A 27876-nucleotide genomic window follows, 5' to 3' on the forward strand; every position below is an offset into this window, starting at 1 on the left:
AAACAACAAGTGCATACAGGTATGAATTTATTAAAATAATGTTTTATTAATAAAACTGGTAAATATATTTGTAAATATGTAAACAGTGGTAAGTCAGATTTATGCTTTGCATTTTGTCATTAGTGAACATACACAGAGATCAGGACGAATTTTTCATAAAAGTCAGTGTGTGTGAAAGAAATTCAGAGGACAAACAGCTGACGCAGCAGCCTGTCATAACCTTCATTTTCATAACACTGGACCGTCGCTGAGCTCAGTGAGGCTTACACACAAACAGCTGGGTAGTAAAACAGGACAAGCTGCCACAATCATTTAAGTTAAGGCTCTGCTGATTATTATTAATGAAGAGTAGATGTGTGTGATTAAGTTGAAAAGTAAATTATTACTATTTTAAAAACAAAGATGTGCCATGCTCTCATCATGCTCTTATTCTAAAACTTGTTAGAGTAGAAATTCTTAGATTCAAAATGATTCGCCGTCTAAAAGCACTGAAACAGTCGTAATGTACAAGATAATATACAGTGATACTAGTATCGGCACGAGTCTGCCTGTTATTTTTATCTGCATAGATCCCATGGGAGCATGTATTTAAGTGAAATGATTAAATAAATAATGAAAACTGTTTATGAACACAGATGATACAGAGTAATGGCTGTGAAATATCTACCTGAACTGATGCTGTATGTGAGAGAAACCAACATTTTCCCGTGCATTAAAAATTAATGTTACTTCTGAAAGCAAATTAAAACACACACAAACATATTTGAAGCGCAAGACTGTCTTATCTGTTCCTAATATGCATTCTATTAAAACAGATCTTTGCAAAAGCATGGTATATAATTGACCTGACGCGATAAGTAATAAAAATTGCACTATATTGCAAACAACTCATTAGACATATTGAAAGATGACTTTGCGTAATGGATGTTGTTCACTGTCAAACTCTAGACTCACTGCATTCCCCTGAGAAGATGAGCACTTTTCCAGTTGATGCTTCTCCTGTCGATCTCTCTCCTTTAATGACACATTAATGGATTTTTGAAAACTTCTTCTCCTTTTTGATTGTCCAGCCTTGAAATAAACAATATAGCATGAATTCATTTGAATGTTAAAAGACTGTGAGGCATGATTTCAGCGTAAGGGCATTGATTCATGAGCCAAGTTATCCAAGAGTGACATAAATAAGAGTGAAGAGAGAGGCTTACCGGGTCGTGGTACTGAAGTTCGGTGCGATTAATCCCACTCCATCGTGCTGACGCTCGCAGTCGCACTTTCCACATCCTCAGGTGCAACAGCAAAATCTTCATCTTCACTCTCAATTTCACATTTTCCTTCTGTTTTGTGAGTTTCCTGTTGACTTTCTCCTTCCTCGTTCTTGGAATCAGGAGGAATTTCAATCTCATTTCCAAGTTCCTCTTGCTCCTTTTCTGTCTGAGGTTTTAGAGGTTCCTCCACCTCAAGAAGGGCCACCTCTGTTATGACTTGGGCGTAAATGACTTCCTCAGCATCCATCCACACATCCCGGTCATTTTCCTCCTCTTTTTGTTTAACAGGCTCTTCTGCTTTTGTTTCGGGGTCACAAGTCTCAGAGAGTATTGGCTTACTCAGGGACACTTGTGTCTTCTTCGTTGGCCTTATCTGTTGTACTGTCCCTGTTGCCTGAACACTGGAGGTAACTCTCTCTGTTGATTTGATTTGTTCTACTGGTTCTCCTGTTTCCATCACTTGGCTGCTGCATTCCTGCAGCATAGGCTGAGTCATGATCACGACTCCCTCTGTTGAATCTAAGTTTGCCGCTGGTTCTCTGATTTCTCTTGCCTGAACAGTGACCTCAGTTAATTGGGTCTGTTTTGGGCTCTCAGCTGGATGGATTGGATCCATTGGTTTTATAGGCTCTACTGCCTGAACTCTGACCTCAGACACTTCTGTCTGTTTCACAGGTGCAGTTCTCGGTGTTGAAGGTGGTGGGGAAGCTGGTTCTTTAGCTTGCCCAAACTGTATGTTCAGTTTGAATTCTAAAGAAAGACTTGACGGGCACTCCAAATTACCTTTTGACGAGATCATTCCAGTGTTTTGGGTGGCTATCAGTCCAGTGTTAGAAGGTGCTACGATCTGACTTTGAGCAATTTGAGCTTGTTCATGAATTATTTTCACATCTAGTTCCTCTGATTTGACTTCTTCTGTTGTGACACCTTCTTCTGATTTTTCTCGTTCAGCTTCAGTTTCCTCCAAATCTGCTTTGTGGGTAGAAACATCAAAATGTCCTGGAATATCAGGTGTTTGCATGAGATCTTCAGACACTTGCTGTTCAGCTGCAGAGTCATCACAGATGACAGCAGGTGCTTCTTCTTGTCTCTCCCTCAATGTTTGATTTGATTCACTGTCAGCAGTCTCAGTCACTTTTGTCACAGCATCTTGCTGTTTTAGAACTTCTAGTTCCAAGTTGACAACCACTGATTCAGGCACTGTCTCTGGTAAGTCTTCCTTTACATGTTGAATAACTTCTTGAATGGTCACCTTGTTTTCCTTGCTAATTAATTCCTCTTCAATCTCTGGAGTTGCGGAGTGCTTGTCAACCTTCTTAACTGTTTCATGACAAACATCTATGACTTCTTTGGCTTCCGTTACCCCTATCTCTAGCACTGAGTCCACAGTTGTCTTTGCTAATTTTATATCGACGCCGACCACCTGCACTTGAATTCTGTGATTGTCCTCAGACTTAACTGATGGTGCATGCATCATCACAACCACACTGCCTTTATCTGCTGTCTCAGCCACATCATCTGTTGGTGTGGCAGCCTCGACTTCGTCCTTGAACATTTGCTCACTTACCACAGTGTCTATCATGGGTTCAATCATTTCTGGTGTTTTCTCCATCACAACATCAGGTATTGAAACTGAGACATCCTTAAGATTACATACGACTACTTGTGACACTACGGCGTGTTGAGCTGCCGCAGTCTTTTTCTCAGTGCCTTGAAGTTCACTTTCTTTTTCTTGCTCAGCACTGAATTGCACTTCACTGAGATGCACTTCATGTTTGGCTTCATCTGTAGCTGAAGCATTGTCTACGCAAGGTGCAGAGGTTTTTTCAGAAAATACAGTCTCTCCCAGGACTTGAACATTACTTGCATCGTTGTTAACGGAGGATACATGAACTGCTGTTAATGCCTGTAACTCGCCTACAACGTCAGGGATGCAGTTTTCCTGCTCAACCCGAACATGTTGTGGGGTACTTGCAGTTTCCTGATCCTGCGTTATCTCTAATGGCTGATCCAGTTGTGCGACAACTTTACTCTCAATATCATCCGTAACTGATGCAGTGACATTGTTAATGTCTGGTTTGGGAATGTCTTCTATCAGTATTTGCTTTTCAAATTCCTGAGCACTTCCTCCCTCTGTGCTTTCTGTGACAACATGCATACACATTAATGCCTCTTCATCAGTTTTGCTTTCAGCTACAGTATCTTTTACATCAGATGGTAAAACTTCTGCTTCTTGAACATCTTCTGTTTTGGCAGCTTCCACTGGCAGTTTTTCTTCTGACTCAACCCTCAATTCATTTTCCTGTTTGGGTTCATCTGTAGCTGTTTCCACTGCTGGAATATCCTCTGATGTTCCTTCTTTTTTTAACAATAGAATGCTTCCTGTCTCTGAATCTAATGTGGCTGATTGTACAGCTTGTATTTCTGGTTCATGAACTTCTGTAGTTTTGTCTGCTTCCACTGTTAGTTTTTCTTCTGCTTCAACCCTTAACTCATTTTCATGTTTGGGTTCATCTGTAGGTGTATCCACTGCTGGAATATCCTCAGATGTCACTTCTTTTTCAAACAATAGAGGGCTTTCTGCCTCTGTATTCAATGTGGCCGATTGTGCAGCTTGTATTTCTGGTTCTTGAACATCTTGAGTTTTGTCTGCCGTAACGGTTTCTGCTTCGGGAACAGCTTGTATTTCTGGTTCTTGAACATCTTGAGTTTTGTCTGCCATAACTGTTTCTGCTTCGGGAACAACTTGTATTTCTGGTTCTTGAACTTCTTCAGTTTTGTCTGCTTCCACTGGTAGTTTTTTTTCTGACTCAACCCTCAATTCATTTTCATGTTTGGGTTCATCTGTAGCTGTTTCCACTGCTGGGGTATCATCTGATGTTCCTTCTTTTTCAAATGATAGAATGCTTCCTGCCTCTGAAGCTAATGTGGCTGATTGTGCAGCTTGTATGTCTGATTCATGAACTTCTGTAGTTTTGTCTGCTTCCGCTGTTAGTTTTTCTTCTGCTTCAACCCTTAATTCATTTTCCTGTTTTGGTTCATCTGTAACTGTTTTTGCTTCGGGAACACGCTCTGCTATTATCTCTTTTTCAAGTGATTGACAGCTGCCTTCCTCTGAATCCAATGTTGCTGGTTTTACTTCTGGTTGTTGAACTTTTTTGTTTTTTTCTGCTTCCACTGGTAATTTTTCTTCTGGCTCAACCCTCAATTCATTTTCCTGTTTGGGTTCATCTGTAACTTTTTCTACTTCGTCAACATCCTTTGTTTTTCCCTCTTTCCCAAGTGATTGAACACTGCCCTCCTCTGACTTTAAGAAGGGTGCTTGAACAGTGTCTAATGCCACTGGTTCTTGAACATTTTCAGTTTTGACAACATTCATTGGTAGTTTGTTTTCAGGCTCAACACTGACATGCTCCGCTGTCTGTTTGGGTTCATCTTGCACTGTTTCTGCTGTTGGAATGTCTTCTGATTTTACTTCCTCTTCTAGTGATTGAACACTACTCTCCTCTGAATCTAACGTGGGCACAGCTTTTAATGCTTCTGGTACTTGACTATGTTCAGTTTTGGCAGCAACTGTTTCATCGTCCTGTTCTGGCTCAACATTGACTTCAGTTGGAGGCACTGCTTCCTCTTTGAGTTCATATGTAACTCTTTCAGTTACTGGTATGTCCTTTTCAAGAGACTGAACATTACACTCTGAATCTAATGTGGAGGTTTGTACAGCTGCTAATTCTTGCAACTCCTCCCCCTCTACTGGTGGCTGATCTTGATCCTCAACTTGAATTTGATGAGTGATATTGACAGACATGATCTGATCTTTCTTTTCTGTCACAGTTTGGACTTCCTGCTCTATATCCCCATCCTTAGTCTCAGCTTGATATGCTTCAACTAGAGATCCTACATCTGGGACAGTTTCTTCACCTTCAGGTAGCGTATCTGTAGACACAGCAGCATTTATCTCAGATGGACATTGTACCAGTTGATAGCTCCCATCAATCCTTTCTAATTCTTTTACACTTTCTTCTGGATGTGTAATGTTGGCCTCTTGTATTTCATCTACAGTAGTGTCAGCAGTGCCAAACTCCTCAGTAGGAGTTTCAGATACCACCTCCGTGGACACAGAGTTATTGACTTCAAATATGCTCTCTGTTTGGGATGTAGCTGTGAGTTGGTTAATTGCATCCAGTTCTTCAACGTGAAGACCTGTTTTAATGGAAGTTGCATCTAATTTTTTATGTATTTCCAGAATTGTTGGCTCCTCCTTTGCAAATGTTTCCAGTATTTGATGTGAGAGAGAACTAACTACTTTTTCAGAGTTTGGCACTTCTGAACAAACTGGAGCTGCCATCGGGCTTATGGCGATGGTTTCAACAACCTGATGCAGCAGTGTATCTGTTTCCATGATGTCATACTCTGCTGGGACTGGTGTTGTGTTCCCAGATGTTTTTGAAGACTCTGAAGATAACTGGGAAACGGCAGAGATCATCTCAGTTTCATCTGCCAGGGTAATGTCTGAAGCAGGTTCTGGTGCAGTAATGGCCTCAGATGTGATCTCTATCAGGTCCTCTGCTATAGTGTCATCTTTAGCTGCCTCCTCAGTGACTGAAGCTTGAGTGCCCATGGTCTCTGTGATTATGCCCTCCTCTGGAATGTCACTGAGTTGCTGATGTTTACTGATTGACTCTGTAAGATCATCAGATTCTTCAGGGATTGTGGATATCTTTTTTTCCACAGTGTCATCACTGCCTTGGACTTTCTTTGCTTCAGTTTGCAGACTGTCACAAGGTAGGACTGGTTCAGCCATCTGATCAAGGAGGTCTTGCTGGAGATCAGAGTTTGCTTCCTCGGGTACATGACTTTCTATGTCTGCTTGTGTTTGTATGTTAACCTCTGCCTCAACTGTATCAAACTCTGACAATGGAACCACAGCTGGTGTCTCAGAGTCTTCATCACCTGAAGCTACATCCTTATCAGCCTCATCTGAAGATACTTGGTCTTGCTTTTCAGCAGACTTTCTCTTTTTTCTTCCTGGAAGGATTTTCTTTATTGAAAAGGCTTGTCTTGGGGAAGAGGCTAAAATTTCATTCTCATTAGAACTTTCCAGGTGCGATTCTGCAACATCTTTAGATCCACCATCTTGCTTGTGACCTTTGTTGTCATTTTGAGGTGTTTCGTCCTCAGAGTCTGATGTTTTTCGGCTTCTTCTCCTTCCGGATCCACACAAAACTGCTTCCCATGAAACAGACGAGTCTTTTCTTTTCTTGCCTTCGTCTGTGCTGTGATCTGATATTTGCTCTCCTTCTCTTGGTTTTGGTTCTTCTACTGAACCTGGGATTTGTGTCTCTTCATTGGTCAAGGAGAATCGCTTAATGAGTTTTTTTCTGAAGGAAGCCCACGCTCCATCCTCCTCTCCAGCTGGCTCTGCAGTGGGCTGTGCAGGACCTTCTTCTTTCTGATTCTCAGGAGACTCAGTAGATGACAGAAGCTGATCTGAAATATGTTCTCCAGAGTCAGGCACTTTCGCATCACTTGACCTCCTGCTTCTTTGCTTTTTGGAAAGTTTCTTTAAACTAGACCCTGACAGCAGCCTTTTTAGAGGACTAGCTTGAACTTTGTCCCTCTCTTGTGAACTCAGAATTTCCGGCTCAGTGACAATGATGGTTGATGGATCTGTGGAAGATGATTTCCCCTCATCTGTTGTCTGGGCTGATGCTGCAGACAGGATCTCTGCTTTGAGTTCATTTTCTTTGTCTTTATGCTCTGCATCAACTGAAGCTGCCTCGACACCTGGACTTATCTCCTCTTTATCCTGCTTTTGGTCTTGTACAGTTTGTTCTGATGTCTCTATGACTTCCGTTTTCTCCATGTCTATCTGTTCTTTCTCAGTTGCCTCATTGTCTGCAGGTTTCTTTTTCTTCCGTAGTCCAGAAAAAATTCCAGTTGTAAAGAATCTTTTAATTGGAGTTACGACCACCTCTTCTTCAGGACTCTGTGGAGATGTGGAATGTGGCTTGTCTTCAGGTGTAGCATCCAGGTGTGCCTCTTCTCCTAAAGGTGACATTGTTGCTGCTGATTCAACTTCCTCTTTGGTTTCTATTTTTTTCTCCCCTGCATTTTCTAGAGTGTCTTCCGATGTGCCGTCTGTCAGGGTAGGACATGTTGTTGAATCGTTATCACAAGTCTCCTGTGCTATATTCACATCAGTATTCAGTTCAGCGTGCCCACTTTTGATCTCCTTGATATTTTCTGGTCTGTTTGGTTTATCCTTGTTGGTTTCATCAGACACATCTGTTGCTATTTCACTTGAGCCCTTCTTTACTGTCAATTTCACTCCAATGTTACTGAAAAATTTCCTAAAACTTTCATTGATGTCATTTTGCTTTGCGTCAGCTTCAGTAGGTGATTCCTTTTTATCAATGAGAACCTTTTTTAATGGTGGTTTTTGTTGAAGGGGCTTTGCTGTTTCTGAAACATCTTCATCTGGTGAAAGGACGGCTAAACCAGAAAAGAAATTAAATATTAAAACACTTCCATTGCACAACTGTAAAAGACTGATGACTGAGATGAAACTCAATCATCTGAAATCCAACAAATTATGCATCTGTTGATATTACACTGATGTTATATGCCAGTAAGCAGCGGCAACGAGTACCCACCCTCTGCAGCAATCTCATCCTCACATTGACCATTAACGTTTTCTATAGCCCCGTCTGTTTTTCCATTAATCTGCTCGTTGTTTTTGAGAAGCTGAAACAAAGCACAAAACATAGAATGTACAATGTACCTTTGCTCTTGTGTCAAAAATAAGTATGGAAGCTCGTAGACAAACAAACCTGTTTCCATCTTTTAGCAGTCAATTTTAAACGCTTCCAAGTACAAAATGATAATTTCACACACACTTTTTTCAGTTAAAAGAAATATATAGACCCAGCAACCATTTGCTCATGTGCTAATTGCAACAGAATTTGCACTTCCATGAAAGCAAACAAAAAATTTAAATCTTTGATTAACTGGGGCTTCAGAGCTCTGTGTACAAACAACACAGTCCAGTAACTGCTGGGTGCGTGTGATTGTAGTCTTGCGGTTAAACAACCCTAATTGTCACAATCCCAAATTCGTGAGGCAGATTTGTCGGAGAAAGTCTGAGCAGAGAAAAGGGAGCAAGAAACTCCCCTCAACCAGTGTGGAGTAGCACATTAAGTAAGCAACCATATAACTAGCTGCTCGGGTCATATTGCATCTGCTAATACCTCTGAAGACACTGTTAGAGTAATTTCCGGCCACGTTTTTTGACATTTTTCGAGTAGCAATGCAAAATCTTTGTATGTAATACTGTTGATGAGCCACTTACTGCCCTTTTGGTAGCTAGAGCTTAGAGCTAAAAACTGATCTCTTCATTTAGCCTTTAACTAGCTCTGACTTTTCCTGTTGTTATATTTATCCTATGTGTTTCTTAATGTAAAGCACTTGGCACATTAGATTATTTTGCTTTACAAATAAAGTTTGTTTTTTGATGGTTAATTACATTTTGACATGGCGTCTAAGTGACCAAAGAACCAGTTTTTACCCCAGTGATGTGGAGATACACTCTGAAGCAAAATGTGACCATATGCCAAAGGATCAAAAGCCATAATATGATTATGGATGGCTGTGGGCTGATTTTCTTGTCAAATGTCACTTACATGAAACTTACATGCATCAAGCCTTTAGTCAGGGCTGTGAACAGGCGGCGCTTTATTTTCACTCATCCTGAACTGAACTGGTTAATGGACCCCAACCGAAACCATATGTACTATAAAAACATTACATTTGGGAAACACACTTACTAACATGCCAGTTATGCAATGTCATTTATTACCTCATTTGGAAAAGAAAATCAGATTACTGTAATTAATTTAAAGTCAATTAATGAAAGAGCAGGAAAACTGGGACGATACTTTTGCGATTTTAACTTGATACCTTACAACATTAGACTTTATTCAAATGAAAGGATTTCTTGTCACAGTGGCATACTTATAGGCCCATATTCCATCCAAATCATGCACTCACCCAAGCCTCAAAGGTCAAAGATGCCATTAACTCAACACAATGACATGATTATTGTTCATAAGATATTAATAGTTTAGATGTACAGTGCTGCCTAATTGACTTCCTGTTCTGCATGACCCAGTGATCATGTTGTACACAAATAATCGATGTTGCCTTCTGCTGAGTGCAGCACAGGGGAAATTCCATCCCTCCCCTGGGCTTTACTGAGGTTCCTCTAAGAATGAAAGGTCATTATTCCTCCATGCTGTTCCCTTCAACAAGGCTGTGAAAACAAGCTCCACGGCCAGCAGCTCCTGTATGGAGCTGTGCGCCAAAGCAAAAGTCACTAACGAGGCATGTACAGTTCCTATAATGTCTGACAAAATCAGACAGGTGACACACATTTACAACAACTTTTCCAAATTACTGGGAAGAAACTGGTAGTAAAAGCTTCATTTTACACCTGAATAAACTGAGCTTGGTGTGCTCAGGTCATCCTGATGAGACAAGGACTTTGTTTTTGTCTTGGGGTGAACGGATGTGCTGGCAAGCAGCAACTGTACTGTCCTGACAACAGCGACAAAATCCAGCCTCAGCATTTTTACTGCACACAACAACCACTGACTGCTTCTGGTGTAATGTAAGAGGCTTTACACCAAAGACTGTGTTACTGCAGAGCCTGGAAATCCTTAATACACAGATAAGGAGGAAAGCCTATTATAAATAAGTTTGTCTACAAACATGATAGGAGTTCTCTGCAGCATGCCAACAATCTGGGTGGGTGCGAAATAAGATGATACCTTGTCTTCAGTATTCTGCTTAGTCTGAGCATCATCCACTTTTCCGCTCTCCTCCTCCGCCGCTGCTGCATCCTGCCTGCCCTCCCGTTGCGCAGACTGAGCGTCTCCCATTATCGGAACTGCAGCGCGTCACTATCCGGAATGAGCCGCACAAGTGATGGAAATATCCCAGTTGTACGCAGGAAAAAGCAAGCCGGAAGTTTCGTGAGAGGGCGAGAGAGACGGTCAGCTCTCAACTGCTGCAGCTGGATGTTGACAAGTCCTTTTTTTTATCCGAACACCTCCCCGCAGGATCACATGAAGCTTATGAGCCGAGCCTGGTCCGGCCCGGCCGAGGTCGGCACGCCTCTCGCTGCATTAAAAAAAAAAAAAAAAAACTGCAGAGGAAACAGCATGTCCTCAGATGACTGATGAAATGTCCGAGCAACATGCATGTACCTGCACCGCTACACACGTTCACCGCCTCACAGCACCGTGAAATCTTCAGTATGTTACCGGTTTAAAAACACATTTTCTTTGGAAACAGCTGCATCACATGAGCTGTTTGCCAGGTTGATGCAAACAGACTAAAAGGTCCAGGCTGCTAAACCCTCTCTTACTGTGTAGTAACCTTTAAGAAGAGACTTACTCATTTTCCTTTAAAAAAGAAAAACTGTAAATGAGCACTTCTGCAACTACAATTAACAAGAACTGCACATTTGCCTGACTGGGAAAATTGCATCCAGAACTTTTATGTGATTAAAAGTCCAAAAACAAACTGCATAATAAGAAAAAACTTGATCATAAATAAAGTTATCCTCCTTTTGTGTCTCCTTTGTACATATTGTGCATTCACAAAATCCTCTCTGGGTCATTGTGTGGCTTGAACTTTCGTCTTTCTGGGGGAGGTTGAAGCTGTACGTTTAGTCAAATAAATGAGGGATGTCAGTTCATGTCAGTAAAAAAGAGATGATGATGATGATGATGATGCAGTCATCATCTCTTGGATTAGAGTGATGACTGCAGCAAAAGTGATTTTCAGAGGCTGTTTTTGAAACTGAAAACCTGGATGAGAGCAAATGCTGTAAGAGCTCAAAATACAATGAAGTAAGGGACAACTGAGCATGGAGCAAGTTTTCTATGTCACTTTTGAATAAGGCATCCTCTTTAAAGGGATGACAGGTTTAAACTAATGACTTTATTAATGGTTAATGCAGATCCCTTTGCAACAAAGACATCCCATGCACCAACTGCTTCACATAGAAAAGACAGAATGGACATAAAAACAGGGATAGAAAATGAATGTAAAATAACATCAGATGGACAATAGAACCCACTGAATAATAGTAATACAATAAAGTGGAAAAATAGCATATAAAGAATTCATAAAATATAATAAAATATGCAATTTTTAGCGAGCTGACTCCTCTGATATCTGTAGGTAGTTCCAGATTAACAAATACAGATTAAACAAATTAACAAAGACTGCGTCCCTGATTATCTTTGTGAACAGGCTGTAAAACCTATGAACACTTAAAACTGCAGGCATGATGGGTGAAACCGTCAATTAAAGCCTTATTAACATTTGTGGCTGCAGACCTTGTGGCTCAGTAGACATCCATGAGCATTTGTTAATGGATTACCAAACATTAGAAATGGATCAGCAGCAAATATAAAGAATATGTCAGTGAGATTTTTTTTTCGCAGTCTGTGACGTCAAAACGCGTCCTCATTAACATCTTATGAATTATCTATAACACATCATCAGTAATGCCATTAGTTACAGTGTCCAGTGTACAGTGTACAAGCTATATTTTCTGATTAGTTTAAGTGCAATCAAAGCCGAGCAGCATTATATCTTATGGAAATGATCAAAGGTCTTAATGTCTGGATTTGTTCTTGAAAATAGAAATCAACTGACTGGTCAAATGTAACTCTGGAGGAAAACAGATTTAATGTAATTTGTAGATTAAACGGAGACATGTGGGCAGAATGTCATGAGCAGAGCAGGGCAGGACAACACACAACGCCGGTCTGGAAAAGCTTGGCCTTCACATAAATCTGGACAGACCTCAGGCTGGAGACGACAGAGGAATGAAATAAACCTGATGTTTGTCTGCTCCTCCGCTGTTCAGCCGATGAACACGGCGTTGTGCCTGTTCAGCTGTCCTGACATTTGTTTCCTGCATCACGTGCGGTCGCTCAGTGGTTCGAGAAAACTCTGAACGCTGATTCCGATGTTCTGCACGTGTTCTTTTGTGAATGTGAATAGTATTAGTAGTTTGACATTTTATTAAACTTGCTCATTTGCTTTCTTGCCAAGGGTTAGATGAACAGATTGATAGCACTCTCATACACTGTAAGAAATGATTCTGTGATCAGATAGATTTTAATTAATGTATTAGGTAAAATATATTCAATATAATTGTGTCTTTGATTTTGTGGCAATTATTTAATTAACTTTCAAATAAAAATGTTTGGAATAAAATCCACTCATTGTAGTTAGATAAAACATAAGCATTCTGTTTATTTAATTCCAAACAGAGAGAATATTGAGTGAATTCAAATCAATGTAATCAGGCAATTTTTAATTGAAAAGCACTTCCTGCCAAAGTGCATTCTTTTTAAATGCAGCGGGCTATCATCTAGCCACAAGACATTTGAAGAGAGTCCAGACAGTGAATGCCCATCTTCGTCCCCATTGCTCATCTTGCAAAATTTTAGCTGATTGGCTAAGGTAAGGAAACTTATTTTGTTTTCACTGGGCTAATAATGACAGCGCATGTGTGGTGGCATATTACAATATAAAATGAGCTATCACAGAGAAAGAGGCTCAGCAGCAACAGAAAGTTAGCTTCTGCTGTCAAGCTCATATGTTAATGTAGTACTGCGATGTTGTTGCACTATAGCCTAATATGAACGGGGCTTTATACATTTTGGAAGAATTTCGCTGGATTTCATATGGATCGAAGCACAAACTTTTACTTTGAAGGATGCGGGTTAGCATTTCCGCTATCATGTTTCCTATGTCCAATACGTGTTGTTGATATATCTTCAGTATGTTCATATGAACTTGCGCAAACAAGAACATTGGGTTTAAGGTTAGGGTCAGACGCCTTTCCATAAAGGGAAATATTGGGGATTATCGCTGGAAGTATAACGAGCATCTTATTTTTGAAACTGCTCTTGCCGCACTTCCGTTGGCTTTACTTCCTTTTTTGTGGCGTCGTCTTCCCGGGCAGGTAAGGGAGCTAACTGTCTCTGTTCTTTCACTGTTTTGATTCAACTTGCAAGTTTGACGGTAACTTACCTAAAAACACACGTGAAGTCAGTGTATTAACAGTGTTACGTTCTAGAGTTGCAATTGTATTTCTTGTCATGCATAAATATGTTCATTCTAGTGTGTTAATGTCCCGCTAGCATCGAGACTGTTAGCATGTTGGGGGAGGGGAACAATGCGGCGGCTACACTAACTTTCTCAATTTACTTCTTAACAGTAAATTTAAGAGGTTTCTGAAAACATTTTAGGTAAGAAATGGGACAGTACCGCGTTATTCATATTTGATTAGCGCTGTTTAGTGCTGTTTTTCCATTAGAAAAAACGGCCATTTCACATAAAGATGACTGTTTAGGGATGGCTTGTTAAATATAGTCACTTAAGTTACATTTTTACGCCACTCCCTCCCGAAGGCTTCTTTTAAATTGTACATTTTTGTTAGGGAGTTGTGCATTTATTTAGCCTTAGAGGTTGTAGTTGTGGCATGTTTTCGGCGCCTTTAAAATGGGATTCAGAGTGTACAAAAACAGATTTTGTGTGTTATTTGTTTACATTTTGAAATTACAGAAACATCCACAGTGATTTTTTTTTGACTTATCTGTTGTTCCATTCCTCTCCAGGAATCAGTGCACTCTTCTATTGAGCGGACCAGAGAGGTTGTCATCCGGTGCCTAACGGAATACCTTGGAGAACATGGGGGACATCTCATCAAAGAATTCAACGTAGGTGAGCTTAATTTGCATTAACCTAATCTAAGGACCATAATTTCTTAACTCCTCGAGTAGATGATGTAGACAAGTAGATTTACACAGATCTGATCTTTTGTTTTTTGTAGTATCTTTTTTTTAACAGCTTCAGTGATGCGATATGCTTGGAATATATTTTTTCACAGTTTTATACTAAGACTCAATTTCATGTTGCAGGACATGGTGAACGTTGAGGAACTTGAGCAGCTAATAATGGCAATTACTGTGACCACAAAGCCCGGAGCTTCTACAAGCAACAGCCCAAAGGACATTGGAATTGTCATAGAGGGCATGGAAGTCATCACAGGACTTGGTTCTCCTTGGTTTGACCAACGCACTGAATCTCGATTATCCCAGACAGCTGAAGTATACCTTTGAGGTATTCCAAAAACTGTTCTTGGAACTTGATGACTCAGAGCTGTCCAACAAAGTCCAGTCCCTCAAGAGCAAACTTCTGGCTTGAAACTGAGACTGGTAGCAGTGCACGCTATTGTGCAACACAATTTTCAGCTTCTACAGAGTTTGAGAATTGCACACTTGTAAGTGCGCACTGATTTGGACTCTATCCCACAAACATCAGTGAAATTTCTATTGTTGTTAATTCAAAAAACAATTGTTTTTTACTCCATAAAATGAACAAAAAAACAAACAAAAAATCTCCACACTTTACACTCTTGGGCTGTGTTTCAACTTTGACACTTTTTCATAGCAAATACAAGCTTAAACTTTGCGTTTGCTTTTTCATATCAAGCGGGTGAATGCTTTACAGCCAAAAGCTGAGTGTACAACATGCCGCTGAATACAATGTCAATGTTGTGGCCTTTTCAAGGCACGCATCTGGTATGGCACTGGTGCTGAAGAGATCTATGTGATGATACAAATAGAGACCCAGCTTAACTGCCCTGACTCGGCATTAAACGAATGTCCTGAGAGTCGTTAGCACTTGTATGGTTTATGTTTTGGCAGATGCACTTCAGGAGGATTATGTTTCTTTAAAATGTTTCTTGATCTAATTTAGTGGCTAACTGAGTTGATAAAGCATGGAAACAAATGTTTACAGAGACACATGACCATCATGTAATAGGGCATATATTTTTGTTTTTACAAAATCGTTTGAAGTCAGCAAGTGAGACCATGGTTGCAGTACACACTTTTTGGGCTACACAATGTGTAGAAAGTTAATAAATGTTTTATTTGAGTAACATTCAATGTCATTTGAGTTCTTACTCTCTGGGACATATACTAGTTATTCCTAAGAAAGAAGAATATTTAGATTTAATTGATTGCATTGATCAAATTCAAATCAATGCACTGATCAATGTAGATGATTATTACTCAGTTATATAGAATTGATATGTAGAATTAAATTAATTTTTATTAATACTATTTACACATTAAGTAGTTTATCTTTGTCATATCAAGTCAATATTTTTGTTTCGGTTTTAATTAATTCCATATTGTTTTGCATTTGAATCTACTCATTAAATGGATAAGTATTAAGGGCTTCATTTAATTAACGTTTACTCAATACCAAACATAGTGAAATTTAATTAATACTATTGCTTGTAATCTGTTGCCTCATTTTTATTGAGTAGATATGGTGTATCTTTTCTTACAGTGTATGTGTACAGGAAAATATAAGGCCACAGCCGCTTAGCTTAGCATAAGGGCAGCTAGCCTGAGTCTGTCCAAAATCCACCATCTGCACTTCTAAAGCTCACTAATGAATAAGTTGTAACTTGTTTCCTCTGAACAAAACCGAAGGTGTAAAAACAAAACTTTTTTTTTCTTGAATTTTTACACGAGGTTAATTTTGGGACTACTTCTTGGCCGAGCGCAGTGACTTCCTGAGGTCTCCATCGTTGTTGTTGCTGTAAACCTCACAGGCTCCGGGCCCAGAAAGGGTCTTTTTGACCTCAGACAGAGCCAGGCTAGCTGTTTCCTCCTGTTTCCAGTCTTTATGCTAAGCCATGCTAACTGCTGGCCATTGAGAGTGGTATCAATTGTCTCAGCTAATACCTAGAAAAAAGGCAAATTATCGTATTTCCCAAAAAGTCAAACTGAAAGTGTGTTAGTGAGCTCCAGTGCTCCTTGTCGTGGATTCTTGTGCTCTCTGGATCTCTTGAGGCCATTCTTCTCAAACATAATCCCTCATTTTTTGTTTGGGTGATGGTGGAGAATGCTGGCACATTAATCCATTGGTGAGTGTGAAAGTGCAGGATTATGCAGGTTTATTCTCTCATGCACAATTTTGTTAGAGAGCAATTAAATCCATAAACCCCTGCTCTAATTTCCTTTGTTTTTCAGTTCATTAATGTCCATTTTACTGCCAGGAAGGCAAAAAACAATGTCAGAGGGGAAAATGATACCAGTGAGACTGTGCCCACCTCTCCACAGTGACGGCAGTGTATTTCTCAAGTAGTCGTCCTCATTTGTGTTTATCTGCATAGATTAACTACACAGAAGAGTTTGACACAGTGATATGTTTCTTACTATGTCAGGCATTGAGTTTTGGCTCCCAGACAGCCTCAGAGCAAAGGCCTTAGCATCAGGCTAAAGACCACTGAGCCGCTCTTAACAACTCAATTGAAGTGAAACAGTATTTGAAGGATCTGTCAGCAGATAGAAAGCAGCCTGGTACTTTTTACTGGCATGTCTTTGTCTTATGTCAGTGATTAATTAGAGCAGATGTGATTTTCAGACAAAGAACGTCCATCTCATTTTACAGAAGAAATATCTCCATTCAAGACAGCTTAATGAGTTTTTAAGGGTCTAGCAGTTCAGTTTTATATGACTTTTTAAAATATCCTGTGTAAAAAGAGTCATTTTTAAGTGAAGCAGTCCAGTATAAGAAGCCCCTGTACTGCAGTATACCTGATATTTACTGCTAAGATGAGGACGGGCTGACTTAAAACAGGACTGATGAATCACCTTAGCTGCACAAAATCAGACCTTGGGAAATCTCCGAGCGGAGAAACATGTCCTAACCCATGACAGACATTCATGTTGATTTGATTACATGTCTGCAGACACTGCTGCTGCTGTTACTTGAACCTCAGTCCGAAGCCAATAAGTTGAATTAATTAGAGTCACAACTTTGGTTAACTAGAAACAGCTGATGTTTTCTACATCAGTTACAGCAACCTAACCCCGAGGCCCCATGTACTGTAATGCGATAACACGCAGGGGGTCTCCAGGAGTCAGTCTGCATGTATGTGCGTGTCCTGTTGTGTATAGTTTCATGGTATCAAGCATTAGTGCAGCTTAAATTCCTTTTTAATGCTTGCTCTGCACTTTAAGTTGGCATAGAGAACATAAAGGTCAGCAGAGTTGTGATATTGTCGTTTCTGTTTTTCCTCTGCATGTTTTTGCAGCTGCACAGTACGTGTTAGAGAATGAAAATGAAACAATATCAAATAGTCATATAATAATAATAAACTTAAAAAGCATTACAGATTAGATTAAACATGCTGATTACAGATATAATTATCTCGATATCAAAGATCATTTAATCAGTGTGCATTCATTTCTTTGCTTTAATCCTTAATGTGGGAAAGATATACTGATTTCCTTTTGTTTGCTGAAAATCAATTTAATTTCTGATTACTCCAGCAATATTTTTTGAGTCTTGGTTCAATCATATAATAAGACATTTGTTTTGGTGACACAAAACCGAAGGATTATCCGGTTTTCATTTCCAAAAAGAAAGATCTGCAGAGAAATCCGTCATTGTGACCCGAGGGGATGTCAAATATGCTACTTAAGGATTTCCAAGTGCACAAAATAGACCTTTGTCCTCAAGTTTAGCAGATTTACACTCCCTAATGAAGAAAACATTCTTGGCACATTCACAGTGAATTGTTTCTCCGTGTTTCTGTGCCTCGGTCTCGTAGCTCTGAACCTCTGATAAGCAATGAGGCGGATAGATTCCACCACATGTTCCTCAAGGTAAACAGGCGATACGTCTGAAACTCACGCAATGCAATTTATTTCTTAAAAAGAGCGCATGCAGCTCAAATCAAAGGCAGCTGACTGAAGGGATAACAAGGTTTAAACTAGAACTTTCAGAGTCCATGTACTCATATCCTTCATGCAATCATGTGTTCGAGTGTTGAACCTCGCTCCATCCTCTTTGTGAGCGACTGAGCCTTTCCAGGATGCCCCTTTCATACCCAATCATGATACTCTCACCTGTTACCATTCAACCTGTTTACCTGTGGAATGTTCCAAACAGGTGTTTTTGGAGCGTTCCACATCTTTCCCGGTCTGTGAAACGTGTTGCTGCATCAGATTCAGAAAATGCAGATATTTACAAAAATCAATGAAGCTGATGAGTTCAAACAAATGAAACATATTGTTTTTGTACTTTCTGTCAAAAAGGATTCGTAATTTATGACATTCTGTTTTATTTCTGGGCCACTTTTAAGAGTAATTTGATGCAAATACTTTTGTACTGTTAGTTTAAGTAAGGTTTTGAATGCATCACTTTTACATGTAACAGAGTATTTTTACACTATTTTTACAAAAATCTGGGTTATTTGTTTTAAAAACAGATTAAAATCAAGATTTCCTCTTCCTCTCCATACTTGGCATTACCCACAATGCAATGCTGGTAGTGGCTAATGTACAGTAACCATGAGCTATAACCTCATGTAGGGATATGATAACTAGATTTAAACTAGAGCTTTGTGCTTTAATGGAAAACCAGAAAAGTTTTTTTAGATTCAGAAACGAAGCAGAAAGTGTCACAATTAATATGTTTATAACATATTTGACACTGACAAACATTTACAGTCCTGATCCCAGAACAGCTGGGACACTGTGGAACGGTAGTAGTGGCTAATGTCCATCAAGCAGAGACGAGAGGTGGGCCTCAAAGGTCTGCGAGCTCACGTCTGTCTCACTGATTTTTGTTTTGTTTTGTGTAGTCTTCAGTCCTGACTCAAATGACATCACACGAGGCACCTTATCAGACGCAGTGCAGCTCCACTCGAGCCATAAAAGGCTTCATCCAACGTTTCCCCCCATATGCAGTAATCCTGCCCGGCACCTGTGGACAGGCTGTGCTCAGAGTCGTGGAGTTCCTCTTTAATATAATTTCCCTCCTTGCTTTGTCCTTCAGCACCAGCTCCCACTCACAGTGTATCAGCCCAACACTCACCCTCTGTCAGTGCGTGAGTGTGTGAACATGGGGCTTACGACTCATGGGTGCCATCTAGTGGTAGCAGTTTTAATCACCTGAAAACCACTTTATAATTCAGTACTTTAAGTTGGTTGAGTGTTTTGGATAAACAGCCTCAGTAAATGGCAAATACATATCTGTGAAAGTTTTGTTGTTGTTGTTGGAGAAGTAGTAAGCAGGTAAGCTGTATGAACATGCCAAGCAGGTGTCTCACACGAGAGGGGAAGAAAACAAATGATTGCTGCTTATATTGTTGCTTTTTGGGGAGTATTTCAGCCTCATTCATGCTGCTCCCCTTTTCCTCAGAATCACGTGTCAGTTACACGCTGGAGGAGTTTGCATCAACAGCTTAGTCAAACAAAAACTTTGCTAAAAAAAAAAAGAAACGAGAAAAGCCAGTGTGACTCAAAGTCATGGAGGCTGGTGGAAATTACGAATCACATTCAAACCACGGCTGCTGGTGGAAATGAGTGTGAGTATTGCACAGCTGCCTACGCGTCAACTAAATCCATTTTCCTGATTCAAATGTACGCGAGCTTCTGTTTCTGGCGGCATGACTGATCATCACCTGACAGTTGGTGGCTTCATTACACGCAGGATGAGAACAAGCGTTTGGTCACATTACATCTGGAAAGGTTAGAAGATCGTTGGTGGCAAAGCAGACAAACTTCTGCAATGATTATGGTTTGTTATCACATATGAACACCCCATGGAAGATAACATATCTGAAATGCTTCCTCTCTGTTTTTACTTGCGTTTGGCGTCTGCTGTCAGCGCGTGGTGACTTCTGTCCTTGATATTATCTTATATTCTTTCTTTACATTAGTCTCTTTCACAACCCCTCATCACCTTACACGTCATGAAACATGAAGAACAACTTAGAAATCTGCCAAAAACAAAAGTGCACTTTGGTGACAGCTGCGTTGAGAATAAAGAGGAATGTAAATACAGACATATCAGTCGCCATCTTGGCTTCACCTTACTGCACGTCACTCCATGACTCCATGTGACACACGAGGAATGCAGAAAGTTTTGTTTCTAAAAGCATTTCGTCTTGAACAGGTGTATGAGCGATGATGGTCAACATCTCTAAAAACCTTTTCAGAGTCGTCTCGCTGCCCGTTGGACAGAGCGACCATTTCTGTGATCAGCTTCTGCTACAAGGAGAAGAGACTTCAAACCTTCTGCTGATAACAAACTGACATCAAAGTAAGGAGCATTAATTCTCTAATTAATATGTTTGATTAGGTTTGTCTGAGATGGGATTTTAAGTGAACGTTTAGAAAATCTGAAGTGAAAATCCAGCACAGAAAAGAAAACCTGGACTCGAGGCCTCTTTAAACTCACTCTTGAGGAAAAGTGTGATAAAAATAATTAAAAAAATATACATTAATCTATTAAAACCAACAAACAGCTTTTTGTCAGGCTGCTCGGGATTATTGATCCTGAGTCCTCGTCTGTCTTCACTGAACTCCATTTAAAAGCTAAAGTCTAAGCGTCCACGTTTACTTATTGATTGCATACCTGCTGAAATACTTTTATAGCGTAGTTTTCTGCTTTAAAACTTGTTTGGTAAGTCCTGAAGGGAGATTAAATGTCCTGGCAGATCACGTGCATTCATCTGAGATTATGTGATACTGAAGAGGCAGAAAACTCCCTCAGCTGCTTCACACGTCAAGTGCAAAGAGTTTTGACTGCGCGTTGACGCCTTCAGTCAAGCTCAGGAAATATTTGACACAACAAGTACAAACTTGTTTGTTGCAACCGATCACTCTTCCTCTTTTCATGTCTGTCTTTTAGTGTGGAGCTCTTTTCAAGGCCTCTGTTCGAGGCCCTTTGAGTATTTAACAGTCACCCATAATGAGTGTTAGATCTTCTATGGCCGCTCGCTTTCTTCCACCTTAATTCATCTCAGTGGACCCAGTTTACTTTGAGTGTTGACCCATTGAAATGAGGCAGTGTCTACTCAGTTGCACGTCTATGAGTTTGTTACTGACCTCAGATGACTATTAAAGCCGCACTGATCAATATATTTTCTATCAACAACAGATCAAATGGCTGCAATGTGAAAAGGAGTACTTGTATATTACAGCCCATGACTTTACTTTTCTGGTTCTCTCTCACTGTTCCCATCGGTGTTGCAGGAGTTTGTGTGGCTCCTCAAATTGAACTTAAAACTCCTTGTAGGAGTCCCAGCCTCGTCATAACATGGTGATTCTTGCACTATGATATAAATAAATCTTTTCTCTTGCTGTTTTTTGTTTCATTGTCAGACATGAGAGACAGGCTGAGGCACCTCCAGCAGGTGCAGGCCGACTCTGAGGGCTTCAGCACAGTGGAGCTGGACAATTTATCAGGGTGTGAGGCGGCAGCAGCAGCACCACAAGCAGCAGGATCACATCCTGACCAGGACCTGGACGGCGTCCTGCAGGAGGCCCAGCAGATACGTCTGGAGATCCAGCAGATCCAGAATGACATCAGTGAGCTGAAAGATGTGAACTACCAGGCCTTAAACAAGACCTCATACCCCGCTGCCACAAAGCGGGACTCCAATGCAATCGGGGCGGATATCAAACACAGAGGGGAGGCCGTGCTGGAGCGGCTGCGCAAGATGAACGAACTGAGGAGGGAGCTCCAGGCCGAGCGTGGCAGCTCTGACCCCACAGTACGCATCGCTCGAACGCAGTACCAGTGTCTCAGCAATGCTCTGCGGGAGGTGATGTTCAGCTACAACGACACAGAGGTGAGCCACAGGGAGGCTTGTAAGCGGCAGATCCAGAGGCAGATGGAGGTGGTGGGCAGGGAGGTCAGCAAGGAGGAGCTGGAGGAGATGATGGAGAGCGGGGAGTTGAACGTGTTCAGCGCTCAGGTGGAGGGCAAAACGGCGCGCTCAGCCGTCCTACAGATCGAGAGCCGACACAAGGAGCTGGTGGAGCTGGAGAAGAGGATCGAGGGGATCCAGGAGCTGTTTCTGGATGTGGCCATGCTCACAGAGGAGCAGGGGGCAGCCGTCAATAACATCCAGAAAAATGTTCAAAACACTGAAGTGATGGTTGAGGATGCCGTGTTCCAGCTGGACAGAGCCACGACATCTGACAGAAACAACCCCTTCAGGAGAATGTTTTGCTGCTGCTTTCCGTGTTTCAACAATTAGGTCTGATGGTGGTTTTTGTCCACTGGACTGCTTTAATACAGACAAAACAATCTCACCACAAGGTCCATTTAGGAGCTGCTCTGGAGCTTTCGGTCGTTGTAAAATACTCTCAAATAGTCTCAGTGAATTGCGCTGGTTCCAGGATGAGGATAAAGGTCAGACTGGGTAAAGATCACATGAGTTACTAACAAGCAACAGAACCACTTAGTCACCTAATGTTGCTCAAGCCAATGAGATTTGTAGACAACCTTCAAAAGCTGCTTAAACATGAAAGCATCAGTAACAAGAATCCATTAATAGCAAAACTCTTTCACTTTTCAGCATCATGAGTATTTTCACTTTTGATACTTTCCTTTTACTTGTACTTAATAATGTTTCAATGCATTTACTTGTAATGCTACTTAAAGTATCTGGATTCTTCCTCCAGCTCACTGTCAAAGCTCCAGAACAGCTTCTGATTGGACTTCATCAGAGTATGAAACAGGTCCAGAACTTGGCCTTGTTGTATTTTATGTTAGAATAATAAGCTCTAATGTATTTGTGTTGTTTTACTTTGATTCAACAGGAGACTTTTAAAGGTTTGATAATGCTGAACAAGTTTTACAACTCTCTCACTGTTGGTTCTGACAATAAATGGCTCGATCCCTCATGGCTGTGCGCAGCGTGCAGCGGGTCGCCTCCTTCCTGGACGCAGACCAGAGATGCGCTGAAGTGTGTGAAGTGTTGTGGGCGAAGAAGGCGTGATCTTCCGCATCGATACCTGCTGCAGCCTCTGTCAGTGTGTCAGTGTCATATAGCGCGCGCGTGTGTGTGTGTGTGTGACTGCGAGACCTCCTCAGACACGCTCACACACTCTCTGTCCATGTTGAAATTTGGTGATAGATCGGAGAGAAAAAGAGGAAATGCGTCTTTCCGTGGTCGCTTCTTCTGCTTTGTCGAGTTTAAGAGCGTGAGTCCGCCGGAGGAGCGCCGCAGCAGCAGGTACGTGCGTCCAGGTTCGACTGGGGCTTTCCGATAAGGGGCGAAAATAATCGATGATATGTGTCCGAAGTGGCCGCAGATTTACAGGCTGATTCCTGAACCACCTCCTCAATGTTGTTTTTCTTTCTCCTCGTGATTTTCATCCGTCAACAACTAATGCTTAAAAGTCTGTTCGTGTGATTTAATTGACTGTGTGAGAAAACATCATTTATGTGTAGGGAGTGACCGAGTTTGAAGTAATTCATTATTATCGGCACAGCTGAGGAAGTGAGCCACCAGCTTCCTCTGGAGGAGTTTACACAGATGCTCATCTGTCCGTCTTAAGGAAGTGCATCAAACAGCTCGTTTGACTGAATCAATCAATAATCTAAGTTTGCTGAAGTCTTAAATGACAACTCGATATAGTGCACAGAACATGTCTTCCTTCTGAAAATGTGAAATAATAAACCACAGGAACAATATGCCATGAGACAGACAGAGACAGGGACAGAGGTGTCCATGTTTTCCTGAAATGACCATATTTTCTCTTGTGGTGATTTTCTCTAAATTAAACGTCTTTTAAAAATGGACCCTGTGACTGATTGCTTTGTAATGAAATCATATTAGATTTTACATTTTCAGATTGTTTTTACTGAGGCATCGTTTGCTGTTGTAGCAGATTGAGGTGGAGCTACTTTGAACTACTATACAGTTAGGAAGTTTAGTCCAGTGTTTCCCAACCTGAGGGTCAAGCCCCTCCAAGGGGCCACAAAATAACTCTGAGGGGTCCTGTGATGTGTTTGGAAAGAAGAAAAAGTTCTGCTGTACAAATTCGTATTTGTTTTTTGGACATCACAACAGTCTGCTGTTTTATGGAGCAGGTGATGTGCTTGGCTGTTTCTTCCTGGAGTCTCCACTGGAAACAGTCCGGCATATAACAACCTGTAAAACAACATGTTGCTTTTAGACTTTGGAGGTTTTTTTTGGTACAAGAGTAAGAGGTGCTGGTGGGTTGAATTTGTCAGAGTGTCAGTCTTCTTATCTAACTCTGCATTAGAAAGTGTAATAAGTGGATTTCCTAAAATGTCCAACTATTCCTTTGAAGAGGTCAGTGAAGGCTCCTGACTCTTCTTGCAGGTGAGATGAGGGACCGACTGTTTGAGCTGCAGACCCACAAGCCTGCAGGAGAGGAGAGCCACAACCACACCGCCGAGGTGAATGGGGAGCATCTGGAGCAACAAGCCATCCAGTTCGATGGAGAGGACGTGATGGATGACCTCTACAAAGAGGCCCAGGCAATGAGGAAGGAGATGCTGCTGCTCAAATTGGACGTGAAGCGTCTTGGGAAGCAGAACAGCAGGTTCCTCACGTCTGTCAGGAGGATCAGCAGCATCAAGCGGGACTCCAACGCACTCGGGCGGGACATCAAGGCCAGAGGGGAGGCCATTTACGCTCGGCTGGAGAAGCTGGCGAAGCTGAGCAAAGAGCTGGATGAGGAGCAGGGGCCTACATCGGCTGTGGCCCGCATGGTGCGTTCACAGTACATTTCTCTGACCGGCGCCTTCCACAATGCCATGTCTGAGTACAACGAGGCCGAGATGGCCCAGAGGGAGAACTGCAAGACCCGCATCCAGAGGCAAGCCGAGATCATGGGCAAGGAGGTGAGCAGGGAGCAGATCGACGAGATGATCGAGACGGGCAAGTGGAACGTCTTCTCGGATAATCTCCTCCAGGAGGGGAGGACTGCCAGGTCTGCCCTCAATGAGATCGAGAACCGGCACAAGGAGCTGCTGGAGCTGGAGAGCCGCATCCGGGACATCCATGAGCTTTTCTTCCAGATGGCCCATCTGGTGGAGGAGCAGGGCTGCATGCTGGATAACATAGAAGCAAATGTTTATGCAACTCAGGACTATGTTGCCAAGGCCACAGTTCAGATCAAGAAGGCTGTGAAATACAAGAGAAACAATCCATGCAAGAAACTGTTTTGTTGTTGCTTCCCCTGCTGCAATTGAGACAACACCGGGCTCATGAATGCAAAGTGTATCTGCTTTAGTTTTTGTATTTATTTAGCTCAAATGGAGCCTTGACTCCACTTTTTTTTAGCAGTAGCAGTGTCAAAAATTTCACACTCTAGTATACATTTCTTCACTGAGCTGGTCCGAGAAAAGGCCAACATTTCAAACCACACGTGCTTATGTAAATGCACGCAGTGAGATATGGGTGTTACACTTCCTGATTGCTACTGAGAACAGCTTTGCATGTTTACTGTAAAGACATCTAGGCTTTAATTTAATGCCTGACGCTCAGCTTTGCCCTTCAAATTTGTAACTTTATATGAGGTATTTAACTAATGTAAATAAACGCCTTAAAGTGTTTTTTTTAATATGTGTAACCTAGTTTTCACAGCCTGACTGTAGCTACGTGGGTCTTTTTCTTATTACGACCATTGCTTAACTAGTCTTAAGAAACACACTGAACAGAACACAGCCAGACTGTGGTTTGCTGGGGATTTGTGCAGCTTGTGCAACTAGAAATTGGCCACCTCATGTAGAGTTTTCACCAGCTGTAAGCCAGGGCTCAACGTTTCTCAAGACTCTTTCTATTTGATCCACTTTTTAGAGTTAAAACTGTGTCATATTCAATCCCTTGTTTTCCCACAGCTTCACTGATTCACTGGCAAACAACCAGAGTCGATCAGATTGGCATCACAGGGCCGGATTTTCTCAGCTCGTTCCAGACAAAAGAGCCCATGAGTCGATGCGTGCATGGATGTTCGCTCAGGCAGTCTGACAACAATAGTGAATGGGAAACTGATGTGGTCAGAGTACCGCGGTTCAGTTTGCACAGCAGCCCTATCTCCGTGTCATGTGAGAGTCAGTAAAATGAAAGAAGTTTTTTCCCCTTCTGTGGCGGCCCATCGCCCACTGGGGGGGATTCCCAGTTACCACCCGTTCAAGTGAAGCCGAGAGGCTCTGTGACCATCACCGCTCGTCACGCTGCAGCCTGCATGGCATGACACCAGTGGGTGTTTGCAGAATAACTGCCTCTGCTGTGTTGAAATGGCTTTCAGGGCTGCAATGAAAACACTTCCTCGGCAGCGCTGTGCGGTTTGTGGAGGACATTTACCGGCAGTGTCACAGCGTGCTGTGGCATCACAGCGACGCTGACACAGGTAGACTCACCTGGCGTCGTCGCGGTGGTCTTGTCTTTACCAGAACTGTGCAGTCACGCGTATCCAGTTTGTTCACCAGGATGGCCGAGTGGTTAAGGCGTTGGACTTAAGATCCAATGGATGTATGTCCTCGTGGGTTCGAACCCCACTCCTGGTAGATGCGGATATTTTAAACTGAAAAATTCAGGAGTCATTGTTGTATAAGTCCAGCACCTTCACCTCATTATCTCTATAGATTAGTTCCCAAATTGATGGTCCACCCACTAATTACTCTGAAGAGTCGCTGGAGAGAAGCCGTCACTCCTGTGTTCTGATGGGAAATGTCGATTTATGTTGTTCTTATGTGATTAGAAGCATACATTTCATTTGTAATGTGTCACTTAATTACACGTGATTATACATGTAGGTTAAACTTAAAAGCCTGATTTGACCTTTATCGTATTCACCTACATTAAAATGAGACAAAACTTAGTCACATGCTGACTCATCACAACTGAGGGATCGTCTGTCTGGAACGATGATGAGGTGGAGTGTGTGGATCTGGCGCCATCTAGCTTTAAAATATATGTTGCTGAACATGTTCAACTTTTCTCTTAATTGAGGAGGAGCAGTGGATCCCTCCTGAGCAGTTTTACTGTTAGGGAAACACTGAGAGCATCCACACTAAAACAGTATCAGCCTGAAAAAAGGGTAATGTTTCAACCCTTTTATAATTTTTTAAAGCTTATTGTCAAATGATTCTACAGAACTTTGTTGTCCATCAGCCTGTTCAAGACCCAGCAGAGTTTAATTGTTGCCTTTCTTCAGTCCAATAAAGTTTTGGGAGCTTTAAACCAGTGTGCCAATAAAACCATATTTAACCTTCACTGAATTTCTCATCCTGTACCTGAGCTAAATACAGACCTGGATGTGCGCACATCTACAAATCTACACGTTCTTCCTCGACCAGGAAGCTCTCTGTGAACACAGTCAGATGTGAAGCCATGAGTGAGTCAAATAAAGCACTGTGAAGCAGGAGGTCTGTGTTGCTCAGGTCACACACATGGTTGAGAACTGCTGCAAAAAAACCCCCAAATGAATAAACATTTAAAAACCGAGAGCCTCTTTATTAAAATGCTTCAGAAGTCAAACAAATGAAGCTGGCATATTGTGGTGGAAAAACACACTTGAGAAGGAGTGAAAACAAGACTTAAACTGCTGATGAAAGGGTCGATACACTCCGGGTGCCTGCAAAGACTGCTTTATGAAAAAACCAGAGGTGTGCTGCAGATGACGTCCGCTTGTCCTCATTTTATGTCACTCAGTAGAGCTAA

The 27876-nt window shown here is 41.6% G+C and overlaps 3 protein-coding genes, 1 long non-coding RNA gene and 1 other non-coding gene across 6 annotated transcripts; 4 read left to right on the top strand and 1 right to left on the bottom strand.

Moving 5' to 3' along the window:
• Positions 1–11: 11 nt before the first annotated feature.
• On the bottom strand, positions 12–10447 carry akap12a (A kinase (PRKA) anchor protein 12a). The gene is made up of 4 exons (XM_076748991.1): positions 10094–10447; positions 7922–8012; positions 1206–7760; positions 12–1071 (listed from the first exon to the last, which is right to left on the bottom strand). Exons 1-3 carry the CDS (start codon positions 10202–10204, stop codon positions 1234–1236), a joined length of 6729 nt encoding a protein of 2242 aa, XP_076605106.1. The 5' UTR covers positions 10205–10447; the 3' UTR covers positions 12–1071; positions 1206–1233.
• Positions 10448–13587: 3140 nt separating this feature from the next.
• LOC143332092 (uncharacterized) lies at positions 13588–15299 on the top strand. Its single transcript, XR_013078173.1, has 2 exons — positions 13588–14071; positions 14273–15299. It is a non-coding gene; the product is annotated as an uncharacterized LOC143332092 (long non-coding RNA).
• A 5044-nt stretch (positions 15300–20343) lies between these two features.
• On the top strand, positions 20344–22739 carry LOC143331237 (syntaxin-11-like). The gene is made up of 2 exons (XM_076747915.1): positions 20344–20486; positions 21551–22739. The coding sequence occupies exon 2, from the start codon at positions 21553–21555 to the stop codon at positions 22429–22431; it is 879 nt and encodes a 292-aa protein (XP_076604030.1). The 5' UTR covers positions 20344–20486; positions 21551–21552; the 3' UTR covers positions 22432–22739.
• A 29-nt stretch (positions 22740–22768) lies between these two features.
• stx11a (syntaxin 11a) lies at positions 22769–27425 on the top strand. 2 transcript variants are annotated; one of them, XM_076747917.1, is made up of 2 exons: positions 22769–23412; positions 24499–27425. In XM_076747917.1, exon 2 carries the CDS (start codon positions 24534–24536, stop codon positions 25401–25403), a length of 870 nt encoding a protein of 289 aa, XP_076604032.1. In that variant the 5' UTR covers positions 22769–23412; positions 24499–24533; the 3' UTR covers positions 25404–27425. The 2 variants fall into 2 exon arrangements, with proteins under 2 accessions (XP_076604032.1, XP_076604031.1); XM_076747916.1 differs by having other exon boundaries at positions 24529–27425.
• Positions 26638–26720, top strand: trnal-uaa (transfer RNA leucine (anticodon UAA)). The gene has a single exon. It is a non-coding gene; the product is annotated as a tRNA-Leu (tRNA).
• Positions 27426–27876: the final 451 nt, after the last annotated feature.

Source organism: Chaetodon auriga, chromosome 14 (genome assembly GCF_051107435.1).
Source record: "Chaetodon auriga isolate fChaAug3 chromosome 14, fChaAug3.hap1, whole genome shotgun sequence".
Taxonomy (NCBI): domain Eukaryota; kingdom Metazoa; phylum Chordata; class Actinopteri; order Chaetodontiformes; family Chaetodontidae; genus Chaetodon; species Chaetodon auriga.